At 32.8% G+C, this 24,118-nt stretch overlaps 1 protein-coding gene across 4 annotated transcripts in view; it reads left to right on the top strand.

Annotated features, from left to right (window-relative positions):
* Positions 1-24,118, top strand: part of ThrRS (threonine--tRNA ligase) — a 69,790-nt gene that overhangs the window by 32,040 nt on the left and 13,632 nt on the right. For all 4 annotated transcript variants that reach the window (XM_089100894.1, XM_089100895.1, XM_089100892.1 and 1 more), the window contains 4 exons: positions 10,421-10,612; positions 15,813-16,103; positions 18,115-18,380; positions 23,766-24,066. In XM_089100894.1, coding sequence (XP_088957020.1) covers positions 10,421-10,612; positions 15,813-16,103; positions 18,115-18,380; positions 23,766-24,066 — 1,050 coding nt within the window. The remainder of the gene's footprint in view (positions 1-10,420; positions 10,613-15,812; positions 16,104-18,114; positions 18,381-23,765; positions 24,067-24,118) is intronic.

Raw genomic sequence — 24,118 nt, 5'->3', positions numbered from 1 at the left:
CTTAGTTTTGACAAGATCTTTTACAGAAACTAAATTTCAGCTAGGGGAGGGGCAAACTGAGGTCTCACTGGGGCTTGGGTCTTGGCTTTTCCTACAATTAAACCATGGCTTGATACCCGTAAGTAATTGATTTTAGTTAAAATCAAACTTGGGTCTGAAGGGGTAGTTGCCCGTCCTACCCCATGGCAAATTACGTCCCTGGCAGGCAATAAATTGAAAAAAAAAGAATGAAAAAACAGCTAAAAACAAATAGCGCCGAAAACTTGAGAAAGTATAGCTTTTGTTTGAAGATTTTGTCTTTCGAAACAATATACTGTCGAACTTTGGATTTTCACGCGCGAAAAGTGTTGCTAAATTAACTAATTTATTTTGCTTATTTATTTTCGCGGTTTAATGTGGCAACAGTGACGGAAATTTTACATTGCCCTTAAAACTTAATTATCGCAGATTATTGACTTAAAATATTTAATTAAAAACGCAGTTTTACAACCGTATTTGAACTGTCAAATCTACTAATATTGCTAATATTATTGGTGGACTCGGTAAATTGAATCAAGACTCGGACCACAAAGGCCCATTGCTGCCACACCTGAAAAAACTAATCAACAGTTGGGGAGAAGTGGGATACTAAGACTAATTTTCTCTGTCCTCGCCATTATAGCTCAAAGTCTAATTTCTGAAACGCCTCTAATTGTTATGCAATCCCGTCGGACATTTTTTATTACAATTCCTTTTTTTTCTTGGCTATATCAGCAAAGGGATTTTCTATTAGACTCCTTTTATTTTCTTGGTTGAGTCGGCAATGTTTCGGCAAACTTGGGAATCATTTTTTCTTATTTCGGCGACATGATTCAGAATCATTATATCTCAGACCCTTCATGTCTTAAAAGATGTTTTTCAGTATGGGATTAAACTTCGCAATCACTCATATTGTTTCTTTGCTCCACTTTTATGGCAATTTTTTCCCTTGTCAAAACCTCTTCTACTTATTGGCACCTTTCAGAAGCTTTCTGAGTTGGAAACGAAAGGTTCAAGATGTAGATCATCTTTATTTTAACAGTCAAAGGATACTTCTACTTAGCAAACGAAAATACTACTAACGACTCACTGCAACACACAACCGCCTGAGACCAACACAGCTGTGCACGCTCCTCCTCCATTCCAATCTACTCAAAATGTTTCTTAACACCTTTCCAAGAAACTCCGATTTCTTTCGAATCCTTTCTTACGATCTCTTTCAACCCATTTGGGGACAACCTCCTTGTCATTTGGCTCTAAATAGAGCATGGCCCTGGATGTAATTTGGCTCTAGCCCATTTTCGGTTATGACATGCTGTTCGTTTAGCTCTAGATGGTTGGACGAAAAGGACGATCTTTGTCAATCTGTTCTTTTAATCTTCTAAACATTTCCACGCCATCTCAACCGTTAAAGATATTTAGATACGTATTACGTGTTAAAATATGTAAACATCTTTAAAAAAAATTCATGAATGTAAAAACAAAGCTAATTTTTTTCTCTGGGATAGAATTTTTAACAATTGTTTATGCAGTGGCATTTAATAAAAAATTGGGTTAAATTGTATTTTAAAATTTTGATGGCCGTTTACTATTGTTTTCTCTTCACAATTTTGTATTTGTGCCGAACCAATAGATCATGACAAATTATGATATGTTTTTTTTATATTTAATATTTTTCCAACTCTGTACCTTTTTTAAGACTAAAGTATGTTGGCTACATCGTTGCTACTGTATGTTGATAACAGACAAAAATAAAGTTATAATATGAAAATAGCAAGGGGATTGACAACCATAGGCTCTGGAATCCTTTTTGTATCTACTACTACTGTAAAATCCTTCATGAAAAAAAAATACAGTCAATAATAGGAGGAAGCCTCTAATCCCTCTCTCAACCCAGAAAGTGATAACGGACTTGGATATTTTTACGTGGGCGTTTCGTATTATTTACAAGGGGTTCCCACTTTCCGCCACCTGGTGGAACCTACATCTCGGGGCGCCACATCTGCCACGAAGTTCCTTTATGTTGATTAATAACTGACAAAAATAAAACTTTAAAATGAAAATGATAGAAAGGATCGATGACCCTATTCTCTAGAATCCTTTTTTGTATTTTTTATTTGTATAGAAAATACTAAATTCGTTAATTTTCTGAACTAAAATTAACATGGTGAAAGTGAATAAAAACTTGAGAGCCATGGCTAAATAGAGCATAGCCAAGACCGAAAGTCTCTCTGAGAGGCAAAGCTAGCATAACGTTTTCAGAATTGTATAAAAATTATTCTTTTCACTTGTTGGTAGATTTTTGTATCAACCACCCCTAGCCTCTGGAATCCTTTTTGAATTTCTATTTCAATTTGGCCTATCTTGAGTACTTTCTGATAAGGTTAATCCTCATCCTTGGCTGATTTTGAACAGTCGTTCAATGTAAACCTTCAAACAGAAAGTTTTGATTCTATATGTCGCGGTGCAGCTTAACAGATGGACTACTTATAAATGATAGTTTTGTTATATTTAACATTCTTCCAACTCTGTATCTTTTTTAAGACTAAATTATGTTGGCTACATCGTTGCTACTGTATGTTGATTACAGACAAAATTTTGATTTTATGTGTTGCGGTCCAGCTTAACAGATGGACTTATGATGGACGGTGTAGCTTATAAATGATAGTATGACTCAATTTGTCTCCCTTTAACTGGTTTAAAATTTTGTGCAGGCGAGTCAATCAAGTTTTACTGAAAAGAGGGGTCATTTTTGTCTGCAGAAATCGCAATTCCTGGTCAACCTAAATTTGTTGTTCAGCATATATACTTAGTTATCCTGACCACTCGCAACCCATTCTATGCAATTTACGGTTATTTTTTAAATACATTATATTCGAGTATTTCCAATTGGTTGGTAAGGTGTGTGAAGCTATTAGATATCTCTTTAATGGTTTCACAGGGATTGTTTTAACTATTAAGGATTTATTTAGTAATAGTTTATAATTAACTAATTTCATCAATTAGTTCATTTTAATTAACTTTAATAAATAATTTCATATATTTAAAAATTGGTTTTTTTACGAATATAGGGTTTCCCCTGTATTAATAAATATTAATTAAAAAAAAAAATTTCCACAAAATAAGTTTCTGAAAGAAAAGTAAACAACTCCATCAAACAAAAAATGAGCAAAAATAAAATCAAATAGTCTACCAAATGTGAAACTACCACAAATCAGCATCGATAAATAAATGAAACACAAAACGAACAGAAATTACAGTAAATAACCGAGTCAACCTCAAAATGAGCAGAAATTAACATAATTTGGGCGCAAATCCCTATGCCTTCCCAAGGCCAGAACAAAATTTGCACATTTTTCACTACTGACAAAATATCAATGTTTTTACTTTTATAACTTTAATAAATCAAATGATATTAACATTTTGATTACTAAATATCAGTGTATATATATTAAACTGACAATAAACATTTATTTGTATTATTTCAGCAAACTGCAAATTTCAATCATTTTCCAAGCCTTCCAACCACTTTCAGCTAATAAAAAGAGCACTAGGCCTTTCGATTTCCAATCGAACGAGCCCTTTTTGAAACGACAACGCTTTCTGTAAACACCTTATATGCCCCCAGGGAATAAATTACAAAGGACGTATCTTTTGGATCTATGGTCTTTTAAGATATGTGTTAAAGTTTTGAAACGCATTCTCTGACTAAACAGACCGTCAGATTGCGTGCCTAAATGTAGGTTGAAACGTAAAGAATGTGGAAGAATTCGATGTCTTTTGCACGTTTCTAAGAAATTGAACTGACAAATAAGATTTGCATGTTTTTTAACACAATTTAAAAAATCTAAAACAATATTGGTCCAATGCTCTCCATAAGCATGATATAAATATTCTCTAAGACCGCCCCGAGTATACAAAACAAATGAAACTCAGAGAGAAGAGGAACTGATAAAAGGGAAAATAAAATCAAAAAAGGTGAAAAACGAGAATTTTGTCTACCGGTGATGAATCATGGTGAAGAATACATATATATATATTTCGACAAGAAATTCTACAGAGTCGTCGTTATTGCTAAACAAAAAAGAAATGAAGAAAAATGAAACCAGCTAAGGTCGAACTTTCTTTTATTTACTTGTCAACGACAGAACAGAAACTAAATAAGAACCAGGTTGGAATCAATGAGCGTTTTTTCAAGTTTCTAGAAAAAAATTGAATAAAAACCTTATATGCCCCCAGGGCATAACTTATAACCCTTGCCCTGGAGACTATGGGGGGAGTGTCCTGCTCAAAGGTATATTTTCCTGAACTTTGAACGTCGTGGGACAAATTGACTATCTAAAAATTTTATCGGATGTGTTTGGGGAAATGGTGGTTGTGGAAGGGTGTTAGTTGCCTTTCAATTATTTTCGACTATTAAAAAGGGCACTAGCCATTTCAATTTCCAATCGAATGAGCCCTTTTTGAAGTTTCTACGACAACGCGTTTTATTAAAATCTTATATGTCCTCAGGGCATAACTTAAGACCCTTGCCCCGAGGGTCTTGGGGGAGTGTCATCTTCAAAAATATATTTTATATCTGGAAACCAACTACGCTGAACAAAATTGCTATCTCAAAATTTTGATTGCATGTGTTTGGGGGAATAATGGGCGTAGGGGAGGGGCAGTTCCCCTCCAATCACTTTCGAATATTAAAAAGGACACTAGCCCTTTGAATTTCCATTCGAATGAACCTTTTTTGAAGTTTCGCCTTCTATAAAAATCTTATATGCCCCCAGGGCATAACTTACAACCCTTGCCTTGAAGGCTCTGGGGGAGTGTCCTCCTCAAAAACAAAATTTCTATCTGGAAACCAACTACGCTGAACAAACTGGCTATCTCAAAATTTTAATTGGATGTGTTTCGGGAAATGGTGGGCGTGGAAGGGGTGTTAGTTGCCTTACAATCACTTTCAACTATTAAAAAAGGTACAAGCCACCCCAATTTCCAACTGAAGGAGCCCTTTTCGAAGTTTCTATTACAACTTCTTCGATACAAAGTGCCCTGCTCTAAAGGAAAAAAATAATAATGATACATTGTGCCAACATCTTTCTTATATGCCCTCAGGGCATAACTTAAAACCCTTTCTCCGAGGGTTTTGGGAGAGTGTCCTCAAAACCATTTTCTATCTGGAAATCAACTACGCTGAACAAAATGGCTATCTCAAAATTTTGATTGGATGTGTTTTGGGGAATGATGGACGTGGGGGGGCTAGTTGCCCTCCAATCACTTTCGACTATTAAAAGGGCACTAGCCACTCCAATTTCCAATTGAATGAGCCCTTTTCGAAGTTTCTATGACAGCTCCTTCGATACGAAGTGCTCGGGTATGGATAAAAAAAAATACATTGTGCCCACATCGTTCTTTACTTAGGCAGCGCTATCGTGCTGCCTATGATATTAAAGTATCAAAGCCAATGAAATTGAAATTTAATTGTGCGAATAGATTTAGGGAAACTTATGATCATATATGTCGCCAAAAATCAGGAATACCGACGAAAAATCGCAGGAAAATTGTCGTCATTAATAAGTGTCATACACCAGAATTACTTGTGAAGATTTTCTTGATTATGATAATTGGTTTTGATTTTCCCGTAACTAAAATTTCACAGGGATTATTTAAAATGTATTAAAAAACTATTTAATTATAATCTACAACTAATTAATTTTATTAAGTTGAGTTTAATTGATTGTTATTTCTATACTTAAATTTATATTTTTGTGAAAACAGGGTTTTAATAAACATAGGTCTTCCCTGTGTTAATAAATAATATTGAAGTACCAAAGACAGGAAAGTAAAAACTGATTGTTTGAACACGTCTAAGGGAAACTTACATAAACATAAATATATCACACAAAGTCGGGAAAAATCATAAACGCCAACGAAAATGGGATACTGTCATGCTAACATCATAATTTTGAAAAATCCAGAAAAAGTTAACTTTTATATGTATTTAATGTGCTACTTAATCATGTTTTTTGTGTGTAGACCTTCCTTATAAAAAAAAAAATCAGGTTGCCAAGAGGAGCAATGAAAATGACTAGTTTTATCCCCTTTTCTGTTGGTTAAGGATTTGTTTAATGAGTAGAAAAACCTGAAAAATTTACACTATCCCTCGTGTAAAATCCAATATAAAAAAATTACACTATCCTCCGTGTAAACATCAAAATAAAAATTTCCACTATCCTCCGTGTAGATGTCACTATATAAAAATTACGCTGTCCTCCGTGTAAATACAAGAATGAAAAATTTGCGCTATCCTCCTTGTAAATGCACGTATGAAAAGAATACCCTATCCTCCCTGTAAATGCCAATATAAAAAATTTACCCTATCCTCCCTGTAAATGCCAATATAAAAAATTTACACTATCCTATGTGTAAAAGCCAATATAAAGAATTTACACTATCCTCCGTGCAAATGCCAGTATAAAAATTTTCATTATCCTCCTTGTAAATGCCAATATAAAAAATTTACACTATCCTCCGTGTAAATACCAATATAAAAAATTTACACTATCCTCCTTGTAATTGCCAATATAAAAAATTTACACTATCCTGCGTGTAAAAGCCAATATAAAAAATTTACACTATCCTCCGTGTAAATGCCAAAATAAAAATTTTCACTATCCTCCGTGTAAATGCCAATATAAAAAATTTACACTATCCTCCGTGTAAATGCCAAAATAAAAATTTCCACTATCCCCCGTGTAAATGCCAATATAAAAAATTTACACTATCCCCCTTGTAAATGCCAATATAAAAAATTTACACTGTCCTATGTGTAAATGCAAGTATAAAAAAATTACACTCCTCCGTGTAAATGCCAATATAAAAAATTTACACTATCCTCCGTGTAAATGCCAAAATAAAAATTTCCACTATCCCCCGTGTAAATGCCAATATAAAAAATTTACACTATCCTCCGTGTAAATGCAAAAATAAAAATTTAAACTATCCTCCGTGTAAATGCCAATATAAAAAAATTACACTATCCTCCGTGTAAATGCCAAGATAAAAAATTTACACTATCCTCCTTGTAAATGCCAAGATAAAAAATTTACACTATCCTCCGTGTAAATACCAATATAAAAAATTTACACTATCCTCCGTTTAAATACCAATATTAAAAATTTACACTATCCTCCCTGTAAATGCCAAAATAAAAATTTACACTATCCCCCGTTTAATTACCAATATAAAAAATTTAAGCTATCCCCCGTGTAAATACCAATATAAAAAATTTACACTATCCCCTGTGTAAATACCAAAATAAAAAGTTTACACTATCCTCCGTGTAAATGCCAATATAAAAAATTTACACTATCCTCCGTGTAAAAACCAAGATAAAGAATTTACACTATCCTCTGTGTAAATACCAATATAAAAAATTTACACTATCCCCCGTGTAAATGCCAATATAAAAAATTTACACTATCCCCCCTGTAAATGCCAATATAAAAAATTTACGCTATCCTCCCTGTAATTGCCAATATAAAAAATTTACACTTTCCTATGTGTAAATGCCAATATAAAAAATTTACACTATCCTCCGTGTAAATGTCAAGATAAAAAATTTCACTATCCCCTTTGTAAATGCCAATATAAAAAAATTACACTATCCCCCGTATAAATGCCAAAATAAAAATTTACACTATCCCCTGTGTAAATACCACTATAAAAAAATTACACTATCCTCTTTGTAAATTCCAAAATAAAAAATTTACACTATCCTCCGTGTAAATGCCAATATAAAAAATTTACACTATCCTCCGTGTAATTGCCAATATAAAAAATTTACACTATCCTATGTGTAAATGCCAATATAAAAAATGTATACTATCCTCCGTGTAAATGCCAAGATAAAAAATGTACACTATCCTCCGTGTAAATGCCAAGATAAAAAATTTGCACTATCCTCCGCGTAAATACCAATATAAAAATTTACACTATCCTCCGTGTAAAATACCAATATAAAAAATTTGCACTATCCCCCGTGTAAATGCCAATATAAAAAATTTACACTATCCCCCGTGTAAATGCCAATATAAAAAATTTACACTATCCTCCGTGTAAATGCAAGTATAAAAAAATTACACTCCTCCTTGTAAATGCCAATATAAAAAATTTACACTATCCCCCGTGTAAATGCCAAAATAAAAAAATTACATTATCCCCTCTGTAAATGCCAATATAAAAAATTGACACTATCCCCCTTGTAAATACCACTATATAAAAATTACACTATCCTCTGTGTAAATGCCAAAATAAAAATTTACACTATCCTCCGTGTAAATACCAATATAAAAAATTTACACTATCCTCCGTGTAAGTAATTACCGTCCCATTTCGCTGCTACCAGTTATTGCTAGAATTTTCGAGAAGCTAGTATATATAAGGCTAGAAAAGTATCTTGAAAAGAATTTGTTTTTTTATCAAAATCAATTTGGTTTCAGAAAAGGTTATTCTAGTGAGCATGCAATGTTGTTTTTGACTACATATGTTAATGATGCATTAGACAATAACCTTAAAGTTGCATCAATTTTTCTGGATATTGCGAAAGCGTTCGACACTGTATCTTATGATATTTTGTTAATGAAGTTAGAAAATTGTGGTATTAGGGGAAATGCTTTGAAGTTGTTAGAATCATTCTTAAATTCAAGATCAATGTTTGTGGAGGTTAATGATGCACGTTCTGACAGTAGATTTATAAATTGTGGAGTTCCCCAGGGATCACCCCTAGGCCCACTTTTGTTTTCTATTTATATAAATGATTTGTCAAGTGCAGTTGATGGGTTGTATACTATTATTAAACCTCCTCTAGAGACACTTAAACCTAGTAAAGCCCTAGTTATGTTTGCTGACGACACGAAATTAACCGTATGTGGTAGGACTGAGAATGAATTGATGTCGCAATTACGAGAAGGTTTTAAGAATATAGAAAGGTGGATGAGAAGTAATAGGTTAAAACTTAATTGTAATAAGTCTAGTTTATTGATATATAGCAGATCTCCAAGTTATTACCCATGGGTGAATAATTTAAGTAATGGTACATCAATGATTCCACGAAAGAGGAGTGTTAGATATTTGGGGATTATTATTGATGAAACTTTAAGTTTTGTAGATCATATTGATTGTGTGTCTATGAAACTTGAACGTAATGTTGGAATTATGCGTAAAATGAAAAATTTTCTCCCAACTAGTATATTAAGATTATTGTATTTTTCAATTGTACATCCATATCTATTATATTGTTCTTCAGTATGGTCGTCTACTTTTGGAACGCATCTTCTGCCCCTGCGTGTACTACAAAATTCGGCAATAAGGCTTTTGATTGGTAAGGATAATAGAGGATCATCTGTTCGTAATGAGTTTATGACGCTGAAGATTCTACCGGTATCGGGTCTTTTTAAATTTTATAAAACACAGTTCATGTTTAAGTATCTTTATGGTAGTGTTCCTGTTTGTTTTAAGGGAATGTTTGTGAGTGGGGGTGATGTTCATGAGCATGGAACTAGAAATTTGGAAGAATTTCGAAGACCGATTCCGCAAGCGACAAGATCATTTTTTCTATCCGTCATGCCGGTCCGAGTGCTTGGAATAGTTTACCAGTGGAACTTAAATGTGTGGATGACCTGCTGCTGTTCCGTAGTTTATTGAGGTCGTATTGTTTAGTAATTTATTATTTTTAATGAATTGTCTAAAAAGGGGGGGGGGGGTACTTGTTAAGTTTAAAGGGGATATGTATAGTATGTTATTACTATTTTTTGTGTTGGAGGGCAGAACTTGTATTTGTATTCATATTAAATGAAAAGAGTTATTATTTTGGATCTTATTTTGTTATTATGATTTTTTATGCGTTTAGAAGGGATTACCCCCGCACAAGCTTGCTTCTGGGGGTATTTTGTTTGTTTGTTTTTATGTATATTGTAAAATAAATCCCAGTTATAAATTGAATTGAAATTGAATTGAAATACCAATATAAAAAATTTACACTATCCTCCTTGTAATTGCCAATATAAAAAATTTACACTATCCTATGTGTAAATGCCAATATAAAAAATTTACACTATCCTCCGTGTAAATGCCAAGATAAAAAATTTCACTATCCTCTGTGTAAATTCCAATATAAAAAATTTACACTATCCTCCGTATAAATGCCAATATAAAAATATCAAAATGTAGATACTTAAAAATTATATTAAAGAAAACGGAACAACAACAAAAAAACTAAGGAGGTCCAAAAGAAAATCATTTTTAACTGGTGTATAGTGGAAACACAGTCTCCAGAGGCAGTAACTATGAAGATAGGAACTCGCATATAGTAATTTTTTTTATTATAAATTCTTACTAACTATGTTCCTAGGTCTATGGAGGGCATTTGTGTTATGGTCCTCCAATTGATGAGGGTTTTTACTACGACATGCATCTACCAGAGAGACAAGTGTCAAATACAGAATATCCAGAAATTGAACGTGTCATGAAAGAAATTATTAAAGAGAGTCAACCTTTTGAGCGGCTCGAAATGAAGAAAGAAGATCTGCTAGAAATGTTTAAGGTAATTTTACTGGTGTTTAAGGTAAATTACTAAACCTAGAATATGATAGAACTAGACCGGTCTAGTCAAAGTGATAAATTTCACTTTGTCAGGTATCTTACCACTCAAATGCTTTTATAGAATTGATCTTTTTGAAGAAATTAAGCATACTTTCTCTCTTAGCATATTTGTTTGTTGCATTACAAAATGTCAAATATGGCTTTTTTACCTTTTTCTAGTAAACATTTTTGTCCGTTTATTTGGACAAGAGTTTGTTAGTTCAAGAATGACACTCACCTGCAATTTGAATTAAGAAGCATTTTTTTTTCTAAGTTTAAGTGAATTTGACGCTCCGATGGCAGTTGATACCGCTAATGACAAGTACGGATTCTACTACTGCTAACAATTCACCGCAGCACCAAGCCGCCTGAGGTCAACACAGCTACGCACGCTCCTCCATCCCAATCTATTCAAAGCCTCCCTTTTTACTCCCTCTCAGGAAGTTCCCATTTCCTTTAAATCTTTTTTTATGACATCCTCTCACCCCAGACGAGGACGACCTGCTTTCCGTTTAGCCCTAGACGGTTGGCCGGAAAGAACAATTTTCGGCAATCTGTCATCCTTCATCCGCACAACGTGCCCTACCCATCTCAACCTTTCTTTCATTATAGCCCTACTGAGCGATATTGAACCACATTATTCGTACAGCCTATTGTTTGAAATTTATTGATATTGTTTGTAAAAAAAAAGCGCTTAGATGGATAGAATGTTACGAAAACGTTCATTTTTACGTGGCACGGTTGCCACTCATCCGAAAAAAAATCCTTAGAAAAGAGCATGCTTTGTTTTGATTTTCTGAAATATGTCATGTAAGTCTAGACAGCTTGGCTTTTTGCTAGTTTTTGGTTTCCTGTTTGTTAAAATAAACTATATATAATTTTTGAATTTCTTATTCTTTGTAAATATGTAGTATAAGTTATTTATTATAACACATTAAAGTAAGTTCTTTCAACAGAGAGCATACCTAAGAGCTGAGGGCTAAGGGCTGGTGATGACCAACTCATGAATTAATTCAGTTTTAATTTAACTAGGGGGCAAAAGATACCCATAAATATAAATATATGTAAATAATAAGTTTATTTTTAATATAGTACAAATTATTTTAAACGATCATAATCCTTTTACCCCCTCCCCCCCCCCGTGTGTGCATGCAAGAATTTATGTTATAAAATGGTAGTTAATTAAAAAAAAATTATAAAGATGAATATCTTGGCATACATTATTCCAAGACTGATTTACAAATCGTAGCCTCGCAATTCATTGCCTCCCCGACATCCATCACTCGTAAGTATTTCTTAAGATCTCTTATGTATAGATACTTACTATAAGTATCTATAGTATCTTTAATCTAATAGATATACCCCAATGATCCTCCTTCGCCACTTTGATTTGTAAAATTTGAATTAAAATTAAAAAATTGAGATTACTATCCCTTAAAACAACCATATAAAATATGATGATGACTAGATGATGAATGTGACGCATAATACTCTGACTTTAAATCAGAAAGCCTATTGTGTAATGTCATTGACTTGGATTAGTTTTAGTGCTTGCCTGCAATTGCGCCACCATATCCGATTGCTTGATGAAGTATAATTTTGTTAAGTCGTGAATTTTGTGGTAACATTACTAATTTGCTATAATATCATTAATTTGTTTAGTTTTAATGAATTTTTCTTGCTTCCTATTCTACAAAATAGTCTGAGGGCGGTTTGACGGAATTCTTGACTTAAATACCTGCTTTGTTTTTTCGCTGCTTTTTTCATTGACTGAAAATTTACCTTGAGATAGTCATATATTTATTTTTATTTCTTTGTGTTCTTCGGTTTTTTGTCTAACGCCATATATTTCTATATATATATATATATATATATATATATATATATATATATATATATATATATATATATATATATATATATATATATATTATAAAAGAATAAATGAACATTTAGAAAAGAATAAAAGAACAAAAAACTGAAATTAAGTGAAATTGAGAAGTTACTACCCTAGGACAAAAAAAGAAATCATCTCAAACATAATTCTTTTTTATAATTTTTCATCCGCGTTTTAATTTCTTTTAAATGAAAAAATTTTTAATAAAAAAAAATGGAATACTTTTATAACCCATTATGGCAATAACTAGGGTGAATCAAATGGGTTTAGATGTCAGAGTTAGTTCATCATAGGCAGCGCTGCCTAAGTAAAAAACGATGTTGACACAATATATTTTTTTTTTTTTTTGGTTTTAGACCAGGGCACTTCGTATCAAAGGAGTTGTCGTAGAAACTTGGAAAAGGGCTCATTCAATTGAAAATTGAAAGGGCTACTGCCCTTTTAAAAGTCGAAAGTGATTGGAAGGCAAGTAACACCCCTTCCAAGTCCACCATTTCCCAAAACACATCCAACCAAAATTTTGAGATAGTCATTTTGCTCAGTGTAGTTGAAAGATCTGGAAATTATGTATTTGAGGAGGACACTCCTCCCACAGTCCTCAGGGCAAGGGTTGTAATTTATGCTCTGGGGCCGTATGAGGTTTTTATTGAAAGCATTGTCGTAGAAATGCAAAGGGCTAGTGCCCTTTTTAATAGTAGAAAGTGATTGGAGGGCAACTAAACCCCCCCCCCTCTCAGGCCCACCATTTCCCAAAACACATCCAATCAAAATTTGGGATAGCCATTCTGTTCAATGTAGTTGAAAGTTCTGGAAGTTAGGTCATTGAGGATGACAAATTCCCCACAGTCCTCAGGGCGAGGAATGTAAGTTAAGCCCTGGTGGTATATAAGGTTTGTATAGAAAGTGTTGTCGCAAAAACTTCAAAAGGGGCTCATTCAATTGGAAATTTAAATGGCTAGTGCCCTTTTTAATGGTTGAAAGTGATTGGAGGGCAATTAACTTCCCTCTCATGCCCACCATTTCCCCAAACACATGCAATAAAAATTTTGAGAAATCAAATTTGGTCAACGCAGTTGAAAGTTTTGGAAATTAGGTCTTAAGGATGAGAACCCCCCCTCCCCTCAGGGCAAGGGCTGTTAGTTATGCCCTGGGGGCATATAATATTTTTATAGAAAGTGTTGTCGTAGAAACTTCAAAAAAGACTCATTGTATTGGACATTGAAAGGGCTAGTGCCCTTTTTAATAGTCGAAAGTGATTGGAGGGCAACTAACCCCCCTCTCCCGCTCCCATTTCTCCAAACATATGCAATCAAAATTTTGATATGTCTATTTTGTTCAATGCAGTTGAAAGTTTTGGAAATTGGGTCTTTGGTGATAACCCCCACACCCCTCAGGGCAAGGGTTGTAAGTTAAGCCCTTGGGGCATATAAGGTTTATATAGAAAGCGTTGTCGTAGAAACTTCAAAAAGGACTCATTCGATCGGAAATTGAAAGGGCTAGTGCCCTTTTAAATAGTAGAAAGTGATTGGAGGGCAAGTAACCCCCCTCTCAATGAATTGAAAATCAAGTATTTTGCAGTAGACATCAAGACATGGCTAATTGTAGAAAAAGCAAAGACAGATAGTCCGAGTAATTGAGAGGCAAATCTGAGATAAACCCTTTTTAGGATTGTATTAAAATTATGTTATTTCATTTGTTGATAGATAAGTCTATCCATCATCTATCCATTGGTCTCTCCTAGGACAGAACTAAGGTAGATAGTCATAGAATTAAGGGATGAAAGATTGGATTGATTTTAGGTTGTCGCCTGACGGCCAATGTCTACTGAATTTATATAAAAAATCTGGAACTGAATTTTCTCGGACTTCCAGGCGGCGAACAAGTCAAACCTGAGCCTAATAGGCGTGTACTTTATATATAATTTGTACTTTACTGAAAAAAATTGTTTTAGATGTTTTCAATTTTATAACTTTAAGAAATTAAAAATGGAATAAGATTTTAAGGAATAAATGTCAGCATATGTATATTAAACTTACAATGCACATTTTTTTCAGTAAATTCATTTGAATTTTCTTCAGTACAAATTATATTATATCTTTCCGAAGTCTTGGGGTTTAGAACCCGAATCTAAACCCCCATATTAATTTTTACTTGTTTTAAGTTTGCCTCCGTTATGTATTTTAATTTCTGTTTGTTTTGGGTTTCATTTATTTATCGATACTGATTTGAGGTAGTTGTACACTTGGTAGGTTATTTGATTCTATTTTTGTTCATTTTTGGTTTAATGGAGATCTTTACATTTTTTTGAAAAACTTATTTTGTAGAAATAGTTTTTTAAATTAATTAGTATCAAACTTTTTTCCGATTTTATTTTTCTCCTTTAGCCCCTCAACTATAGGTGGGTAAACAACGCATTTGTACAGGCTTGAAAAATTGTTTGAGTTCAGAAAAAAAGAAGAGAAAGTTGTTCTATCGCGGAAAATTACCTACGAGATAATCCTCCAACTCAGGGACGCCGATTTGGGGTAGGGGGTTGGGGTATTTCTCTTTACAGAATTTAAGAGAGAAAAACAGGTAAAACTTTAATAAAACAGTGAAAAAAAAACACAACAACTAATATTTTAAATAACAAAAATCGGAATTTTTCGACTCCATGTCCTTTATCAACGGGAAAAAATTGAATTAAAGGCAATGTATAAAGGAAAAGACAATCAAAAAATAACAGCAAACAACGATTTTTTTTTCTTAATTTCTTTCTTTTTTTATATTTGTGTTTTTTTTTATATATGTGTTGCGGTTTTTTTTTTTAATTAGGTAAATGGAAAAGCATTGTGGTCTAATAAACTATTTACAATAATTAAATTATAAATAAATAAATTATTTGCAATTTCCGTCATAAATCTATTGCCCCCCTCTCATTCATGTATTTTGAAAAATAGTTATTTTAAATAGTTATTTAAAATAATTGAAAAATAGTTATTTGGTATTCTTCTTGACAAAAGTTGAAATCACAAAATTACGCCTCTTTGATTTTGAAACAAGAAATTTATTCCTTCATTAATAAACAAAAAAGAAAAAATATTTTCACTCCCTACATTTTCATGAATTGACCCCCCCCCCCCCCGTTCCTGCAGCCTATTCTTTTTTAGATTTTCTGTTCTTCAATTAAATTTTTGTTTCGAAACTTAGTTTCTTCTGGATTCCCGTAGTCAAAATATCACAAACTAGATTTTTCAGTTTCATTACTTATTTATCCCATTTTTAGTATAATCAGTTCAAAGTACGTATCTTAAATGAGAAAGTCAAGTCACCAACCACCACTGTGTACCGATGTGGTCCCCTGATTGATCTGTGTATGGGCCCCCATGTGAGGCATACCGGAAAAATTAAAGCATTTAACATTACGAAGAACTCATCCTCTTATTGGGAAGGAAAGCAGGATGCAGAATCTCTGCAGAGAGTATATGGAATTTCGTTTCCTGATTCCAAGCAGCTAAAGGAATGGAAGAAGTTACAAGAAGAAGCCGCTAAACGAGATCATAGGAAACTTGGAAGGGTATGATTTGCTAAATTCTTTCTCATTTCAACAGCCCTTATTTACGAAAAAAAGTTTAACTCATATCAGGAAAACTATGGAAGCTGTTGTTCTCATCAGTATGTTTAAATATTCTCAGAGATACCTGACTCTTTTACATAATAATGGTATATGGTAATGAGCTTACCTAAGCTATGGATGTTAGGTCTTGATTTTGTTAAAGTATAATTCAACGGGACCTATGCCAGTCATCATCAGGTTCAAATTCAAATCTCTTGTCAGAAAATGAAATCACTTAATAAAATAAAACTAAATCGCTGAAAAACACTAATAATTAGTCAAACCCGGAATTATTGTTGCGACCTGGCCATCAATGCCTCTTTCAAATTCTGATCTCTTTTATGCATAGTATTTATGCAACAAAATTTAAAGTTTTTATTGTTCCAAAAAATAAAATAATGCAAATTGTTTTTGAAAAAAATAAATTATAAAGAAAAGTGTGTTTAAATCTAATAAAAAACACCTGATTAAAATTTTGAATATATTATGCTAAACTTCACAAAAATACTTCTTAAAACTATTAAAATATTTGATAATTAAAAATAATAATCAATTAAATGTATTTCTGGGCTTGGCCTTTCTAAAGCTACAGTGAAACAAAAAGATTGAAAATTTTCTTTTGCCAAGTTTCTTTGTTATTCAAGTATTTTGAAGCTAAAAAAAATGTATTTAAAACAATTTATTTTTGAGTTTGAGCCTTAGCTATAAAGTAAATGTCCAAATTGAGCTAGTTAGACTTCAAAAATTTCAAGATTTCTTGCGTTAGGCCTATATGTTATTTAATGGTCAAAATGTGTTTCATCTATTTGGTCGTTTTTATAGATTTTTTTATATCATGTCTTATTGTCATCCAAGTATTTTGACGCCAAAATCTAAGACAATTTCTTACGATTTTCGTATGAGTATACAGAATGCTTAGTTTATTTTGTATATTTTAATATGGAGTTTGTCAAACTTTAAAATTCAAAACTACATATTATTTATTTTTTTTACGGCCAGAATATTTTTCTTTTGTTTGGTCTTCTTTTTTTTCTTATACCATATCTAATTGTCATTCTAGTATTTTGACGCTATAATAAAATAATTGTTTTTGCTATTCATGTACGAGCGGAAAGAATGCTTTGTTTATTAAGTATATTTTAATATGGATTTTGTAAAACCTACAAAATTCAAAACCTCGCACGTTGTCGTCGTATTTATTTATTCATAACATCATGCATTATTTAGTAATTAGCGGCTAAAACTTTTCAGTCAATTTGGGATGTTTCTGTGCCTGGATGCCCCAGAGGGGGCATCCAGACTGCCCCCTCTTCCCGAAACCCTAATTTTTCCTGGATTACTCGGCATTTCTAATAAAATAATTTGTTTTTCAATATTGCCCTCCCTCCGAAAGTAAGTTTTGCGTACGTGCCTGTTAATAAAAATAAGTTGTCTTCTCATTTTTGGATAGAAAAAAATCCAAAAAATTCTTCCACTGCCATCAAGTCTCTAATATAACGTTTCGTTGTGTGTATAACGTCCACAAATAGCAGCCTGTAGGAAAAGTTTATTTATTTAGAGCAATAATAATCTAGATATACACAGATTAAAGCGTGGCTTAGCCAAAAACCAAGAGAGAAAAGAGAGTGAGAGGGAAATAAGATTTTTTTTTTCATTCTAAGTACGGAGATGGTGTATCTTAGATAAAAAAAAAAGGGGAGAGATGGAAAAAGAGACTATAATTACGAATGAAACGAATTATATTTCTTTCATAAATTATAGAAGGAAAAATTATATTTCTTTCATGTCTGAGTCCATTCTCAAAACTGAACTAGCCTAGAATAAACTAAAACTAAACAAGCCTGCAAAAGATTTGCCTGTTTTTTTCGGTACTTCTTATCAAATAAATTGTTTCTTCATTATTCCCCCCCCACCACCACCAAGAAAAAATAATACATAGGTACCTGTTAATACTTTCTTCTTGTCTTCTTAGGAGCAAGATTTATATTTCTTTCATGAATTGAGTCCAGGCTCCTGCTTTTTCACCCCTCATGGGGCATTTATTTACAACACTCTGATTCAATTCATCAGAAGTGAGTACGAGAAGCGGGGGTTTGAGGAGGTGATAACTCCCAACATTTATAGTTCAAAGTTGTGGCAGACCTCTGGGCATTGGGAACATTATGCTGACAATATGTTCTCCTTTGATGTTGAGAAAGACAAATTTGCTCTGAAACCAATGAACTGTCCTTCCCACTGGTAAGATAAGTTTTTATTATAGAAGTTTATTATATAGATTTATTATTATATTATATAGAAGTTTATTATTATATAGAAGTTTAGAATATAGAATTAGTATATACAAGTTTATATTATATAGAAGTTTATTATTATTATATAGAAGTTTATTATGTAGATTTTATATTAAACACAGATATCATTTTATAGATTTTTATTAAAACACAAGACATCATTTGCTTTGGCAAGCTCGAATATTGGAGGAAATTTGCCAATATTGGCAAAATATAGAGTGTGTTCCAGGTGGAAATTGCAATTTAATTCGTATTTATTTCAAATTTAATACGAATTAAATGCCAACCTGGAACTGTTTATTAACTAATGCCTTAATATGTATTGTAATTTATTATTAAAACACGAGTAATTTTAATGAGCAATGATTAAAATATGAAAAATATGAGTTTTGATTTCATTAATTACTATTAGATTGGTCATTTGCCTCCATTTTTCCCACTTTGATGATGAATGTACAGAAGTTAATTCAGTAAAGACGCTAGTTAACCATATTCACAAAAATTTAATTCAAGATTTAATAAGAATTTAATTTTCGATCATTCCAGCTGTTAATTCGCTCTCACCTGGAACGAAATATTAAATATTTATTAAATATTATTAACTTTTCGTCCGACCGGGAACACGCCAATAGTTAATGCTACAGTCTTAATTTTGAAAAACACGAAAATGGATCGAGTTTTGAACATATAAACGTTCAAATGGGGACAAGTCCATTTATCAAACAGTAAAAACAGATACAGAAGTCTGGATATTTCGACCTCATATGCAACAATCGTCATCAGCAGAAATACTAGAGAATTACAATTAAAACTAAAATATTTATACAGAGCAAAATAATGACTTCCGGTTCATTCGCTAGATTTGTCTGAGAAAGTTCAATAACTAGGTGCATTCAAAGTCTTGAGTTGTGAATTTTCTTCTTTAATATTGTCTGAATAATAAGTTGTATTTCTAATGAAGGTTTTACTGTTTAATGAATGGACTTGTTCCCATTAGAACGTTTGTTTGTTAGTCATTGGAAGGCAGTGTGGTCTGGGAAAATAGTATTTAAATTAAGGTATTACGTCGAAAAGGGATGAAGTTATAAAATATGCAAGATCAACAAGAGGGGATTTTGTGCCAAGAGGCTTTAGTGTCACTGTCACGCTTACACCAAAGACAATTCTCCTCTTGGGAATCAGATGTTTTTTCAAGAGGTCGGGGTTGAGACTGCGTCATGCCGTGCTTGTTCATACCGCCTTTTCTTCGTTTTTTTTAATTATCATTGGAGGAAAAGAAATATTTTTGTTGTATGTACGTGTCAAAAATTTCTCGAATACCAAGGACAATGAAAATGAAATCTGATTTTTGGGATTGGTTAAATGGAAGTTACTAATTCTGCCAATGTTAAATGGAAATACATCTTAAAAGGTTAGGAAAATTGGGAATTCCTTTTTCATGGTTGAACCACAGGGAGTAGTAACCGAAAGTTTAAATGCGTGCTTTGAAAAAAAAATAGTGTCTGTTGACAGGAATTTGGAACAGGAAAGATGATTCAAAAATGGAAACTATTGTTTGGATTTATTTTAGTAGTAAAAGTTTATTGTAAAAACAAATTTGTGGGAAATATTGCTTGACCCCCCCCCCCCCCCCCAAAAAAAAAAAAAATGGCGACTGATCGAAGTGAAAGTGCACCCTTAAGACAAAAAACCTTTGAGTGGAGATTTGTGAGCCCTCCATGTCGAAAGTCAAAGAAAATTCTTTTGAATTTTTTTTTCAAAAAAGTGTGCAGCAGAGACATGTCTCCTTTTTTTGAAAAATTTGTTTGAGCTTTTTGGAATATTTAATTTGGTTGCTACAAGTTATCAATATCTTGATGGCTGAAGGACTATTGAAAGTCATGTAAATTTGTCTTTTAGTTTATGGATGCTACTTCAAGGACATTTCTGCTTCTAAGAGAAATAAGACTTAACTTCTAAGAGAACCAATTCTTTTATTTTCTGATGGCTACTTAAGGGTTTTCTGCTTCCAATTCTGTTTTTGATTCAGTACTGGTCTTCAATTAAACTACTAATTTTCAGAAATCTACAATATGTGGAAGCATCACGGGCTAGTTTATTTAACCTAGTTTTGTAGATATATTTTGAATATATCTACAATATATTATATATCTACAAAGCAGTAAGTTTGGTTTGCCACAAGTTTCAGTTTTGCTCTTCCCTTCCAGATTTTTTGCGTATATATATATATATATATATATATATATATATATATATATATATATATATATATATATATATATATATATATATATATATATATATATATATATATATATATATATATGATATATATATATATATAATAGAGATATATATATGTTCAAAGCTCCTTTTTTCGGGGAGTTCTCCGCTATCACGGGTAGTGACAAGTGAGTAGGAATTGTAAAGCCCGTTCCTCTCCAGCGACAATGGTTTTCGTTGTAATTGTTTCACTTCTTTACGATTAGATAAAGTATTTATTTCGGAAAATTCATATCACATATCCACTATCACCATTACATATTCGCCCCGAAGGGGTGAATATGAATTTTTAGGCTATTTCAGTGTCGGGCTAAGTGGGTTAATTTGGGGTCGATTGAGGTGTAGTTTTCTTTTAAAAGTGTTCTTGTCTTTGGGAATCAACGGGATGTTAATGTTCGAATTTTTATGGCCAAAAATCGTTGTTAGATTCAGTTTATTGTTTTCACTGTTCAGTATTCTACTACTATCACTAACGACTCATCGCAGCACCCAAAATCATCAGGCCAACACAGCTACGCACATTCCTCCTCCATCCTAATCTATCCCATCGTAACCGTCAAAATGCTCAATGTAAACGATGAGGAAAATGTAATTTTGTGCTAAATAAATAATTTTGAAAAAAATAAATAGAAAATCAGGTTTTTCAGATATGAATATACCTAAGTCCAAAGGGGTAAAAAAAATTTCTAATATGATGTTTTTTAGAGTTTTGGTCAAGGGTTTATAATCCTAAAGAAAATATTATAGAAAAATTATCCTTTAGGATACATAAAACTATATCCTGAAGGATGCATATTAAATATTAAAAGTATCCTTTAGGATATATAAAACTATATCCTGAAGGATGCATTTTAAATATTAAAATTATCCTTTAGGATATATAAAACTATATCCTGAAGGATGCATTTAAATATTAAAATTATCCTTTAGGTTATATAAAACTATATCCTGTAGGATGTATTTTAAACATTAAAATTATCCTTTGGGATATATAAAACTATATCCTGACAGATGCATTTTAAATATTAAAACTATCCTTTAGGATATATAAAACTATCCTGAAGGATGTATTTTAAATAGTAAATTAATCTCACTTAAATTTTGGGAAATAGCGACAAAATATTAAACAAAGTAAATTTCCCTGGATATGTTCTTTTTAATAGTCCCAGAAGACCCCCCAGGGAACGGAATAATCAGGACTGAATTAAAAAAAAACTGCTCTAAGTTTAGCTCGTATAAACCGAAAAATGATTTCAGGAGGTGATAAATAGGGAACAGGTGATAAATGTGAATGTGTGTAGAAATTTTCTTGCTTATATGAGCTATCAAATTACGCAGCATTCCCTGTTAGGTTTTTTTCCCTTGGAAAGTTGGAATTTATTACAAAATGAAATTTCCGAAAAGGGATTTTTCTTTACTTTCCTTTCTTTTTTTTTTTCTTTTTTTTTCTTTTTTTTTATGCCAATCGAGTACACACTGTCTATTGTACGTTACCACGAAAGGTTTTCAATTTTTTGTCTGGTCTTTTTACTCCTCTTCGTCGTAACTCCCTTTCTGTCTGACTGGTATAATATTAAAAAAAAAAAATCCCAAAACTTAAATTTCAACTAGTTCAACTATTCTTTCCGTATGAGCTTTTTCAGGAAATTTTCTCTTTACTTTTTTTCTTTGCTTTGCTATTTTTCCCTCCTTTTCCTCTTTTACTCTTTTTTATCTCTCTCCACCCTCTCTTCCCCTATGTCTCTCTCCGGTGTTTACTTTATCTTTTCTCTTTTCCTTGCTCTCTCTACCTCCTTTTCCTCTTTCACTCTATATCTCTCTCCATTTTCTTTTCTCCATGTCTCCCTCTATCTCTCCATTCCCTCTATCCCAGTACCCCCTCTCTATTTCTCCATCATCTCTTTCCCGCGTTTATTTATTTTTTTCTATTCGCCTTGCTATTTTTCCTCCCTTTTCTCCTTTCACACAGTATTTCTATCGCCCTTCTCTGTCCTCGTGTCTCTCCACGTCTCCCAGTCTCTCTGATCATTCGCTATCTTTCTCTCCTCTCTCTCCCTCTCTCTCTCTCTCACCCCTCTCTATTCATCTCCCTCATTTTGTATTCATTAATCATTCATTCTATTTTATTTTTCTCTTTGCCGTGTTATTTCTTTATCCTTGTCATCCTTCTCCCCTTCAAATCATCTCTGATTCTCTGTATTTCCGTCCTCTCTATTCCTCTTTGTTCCTCTCTCTCAATGTCTATATATTAATTATCGTGTTTGCTTTTTCTTTCTTTCGTCCTTGCTATTTTCCCCTCCTTTCCCCCTTTAAGAATTGTATCTATCATTTTCTCCTCTCTCTTTTTTTCTCTTTTCCTCTCTCAATGTCGATTACAATAATGATTTTCTTTACTTTTTATACCTAATTTTTGATCATAGACCAAGAAGTTGGAGCTGCCCTTAATCATTAATCATTCATTTTATTTGGTTTTTTCTCTTTGCCTTGTTATTTCTTTTTCCTTGTCATCCTTCTCCCCTTAAAAATCATCTCTATCATTCTCTATCTTTCCGTCCTCTCTATTCCTCTTTGTTCCTCTCTCTCAATGTCTGTACATTAATTACTGTGTTTGCTTTTTCTTACTTTCGTCCTTGCTATTTTCCCCTCATTTTCCCCTTTGAGAATTCTATCTATCATTTTCTCCTCTCTCTTTTTTGTCTTTTCCTTTCTCATTGTGTATACATTAATGATTTTCTTTACTTTTTAGCCCAATTTTTGATCATAGACCAAGAATCATTAATCATTCATTTTATTTGATTTTTCTCTTTGTCTTGCTATTTCTTTTTCCTTTTCCTCCTTCTCCCCTTAAAAATCCGTCCTCTCTATCCCTCTTTGTTCTTCTCTCTGAATGTCTACATATTAATCATCGTGTTTGCTCTTTCTTTCTTTCGTACTTGCTATTTTTCTCTTCTTTCCCCCTTTAAGGATCACATCTATCATTTTCTCCTCTCTCTTTTTTCTCTTTTCCTCTCTCATTGTCTATACGTTAATGATTTTCTTTACTTTTTAGCCTAATTTTTGATCATAGACCAAGAAGTTGGAGGGAGCTGCCCTTGCGCTTAGCCGATTTTGGTGTACTTCATAGAAATGAGCTTTCTGGCGCGCTCACGGGCCTCACTCGTGTTAGACGTTTCCAGCAAGACGATGCGCACATCTTCTGTACCATGGATCAGATCCGAAGTGAGATTAAGGGGGCTCTAGAATTTTTGAAGTATGTCTACTCCGTTTTTGGTTTTACGTTTCAGCTCAAGCTGTCCACTAGGCCAGAGAAATTCTTAGGCAAGATAGAGACTTGGAATGAAGCTGAGAAGGTAGGTCATCATCAGGTTCTGCGGATTTATGGATTACCATCAGGTTCAGGTT

The sequence above is a fragment of the Artemia sp. Qi Xiang Cuo genome, chromosome 15 (genome assembly GCF_049724085.1).
Source record: "Artemia sp. Qi Xiang Cuo chromosome 15, ASM4972408v1, whole genome shotgun sequence".
NCBI lineage: Eukaryota > Metazoa > Arthropoda > Branchiopoda > Anostraca > Artemiidae > Artemia > Artemia sp. Qi Xiang Cuo.
Note: the sequence above shows the minus strand (reverse complement) of the source record. Positions and strands in the feature narration are given on the sequence as shown.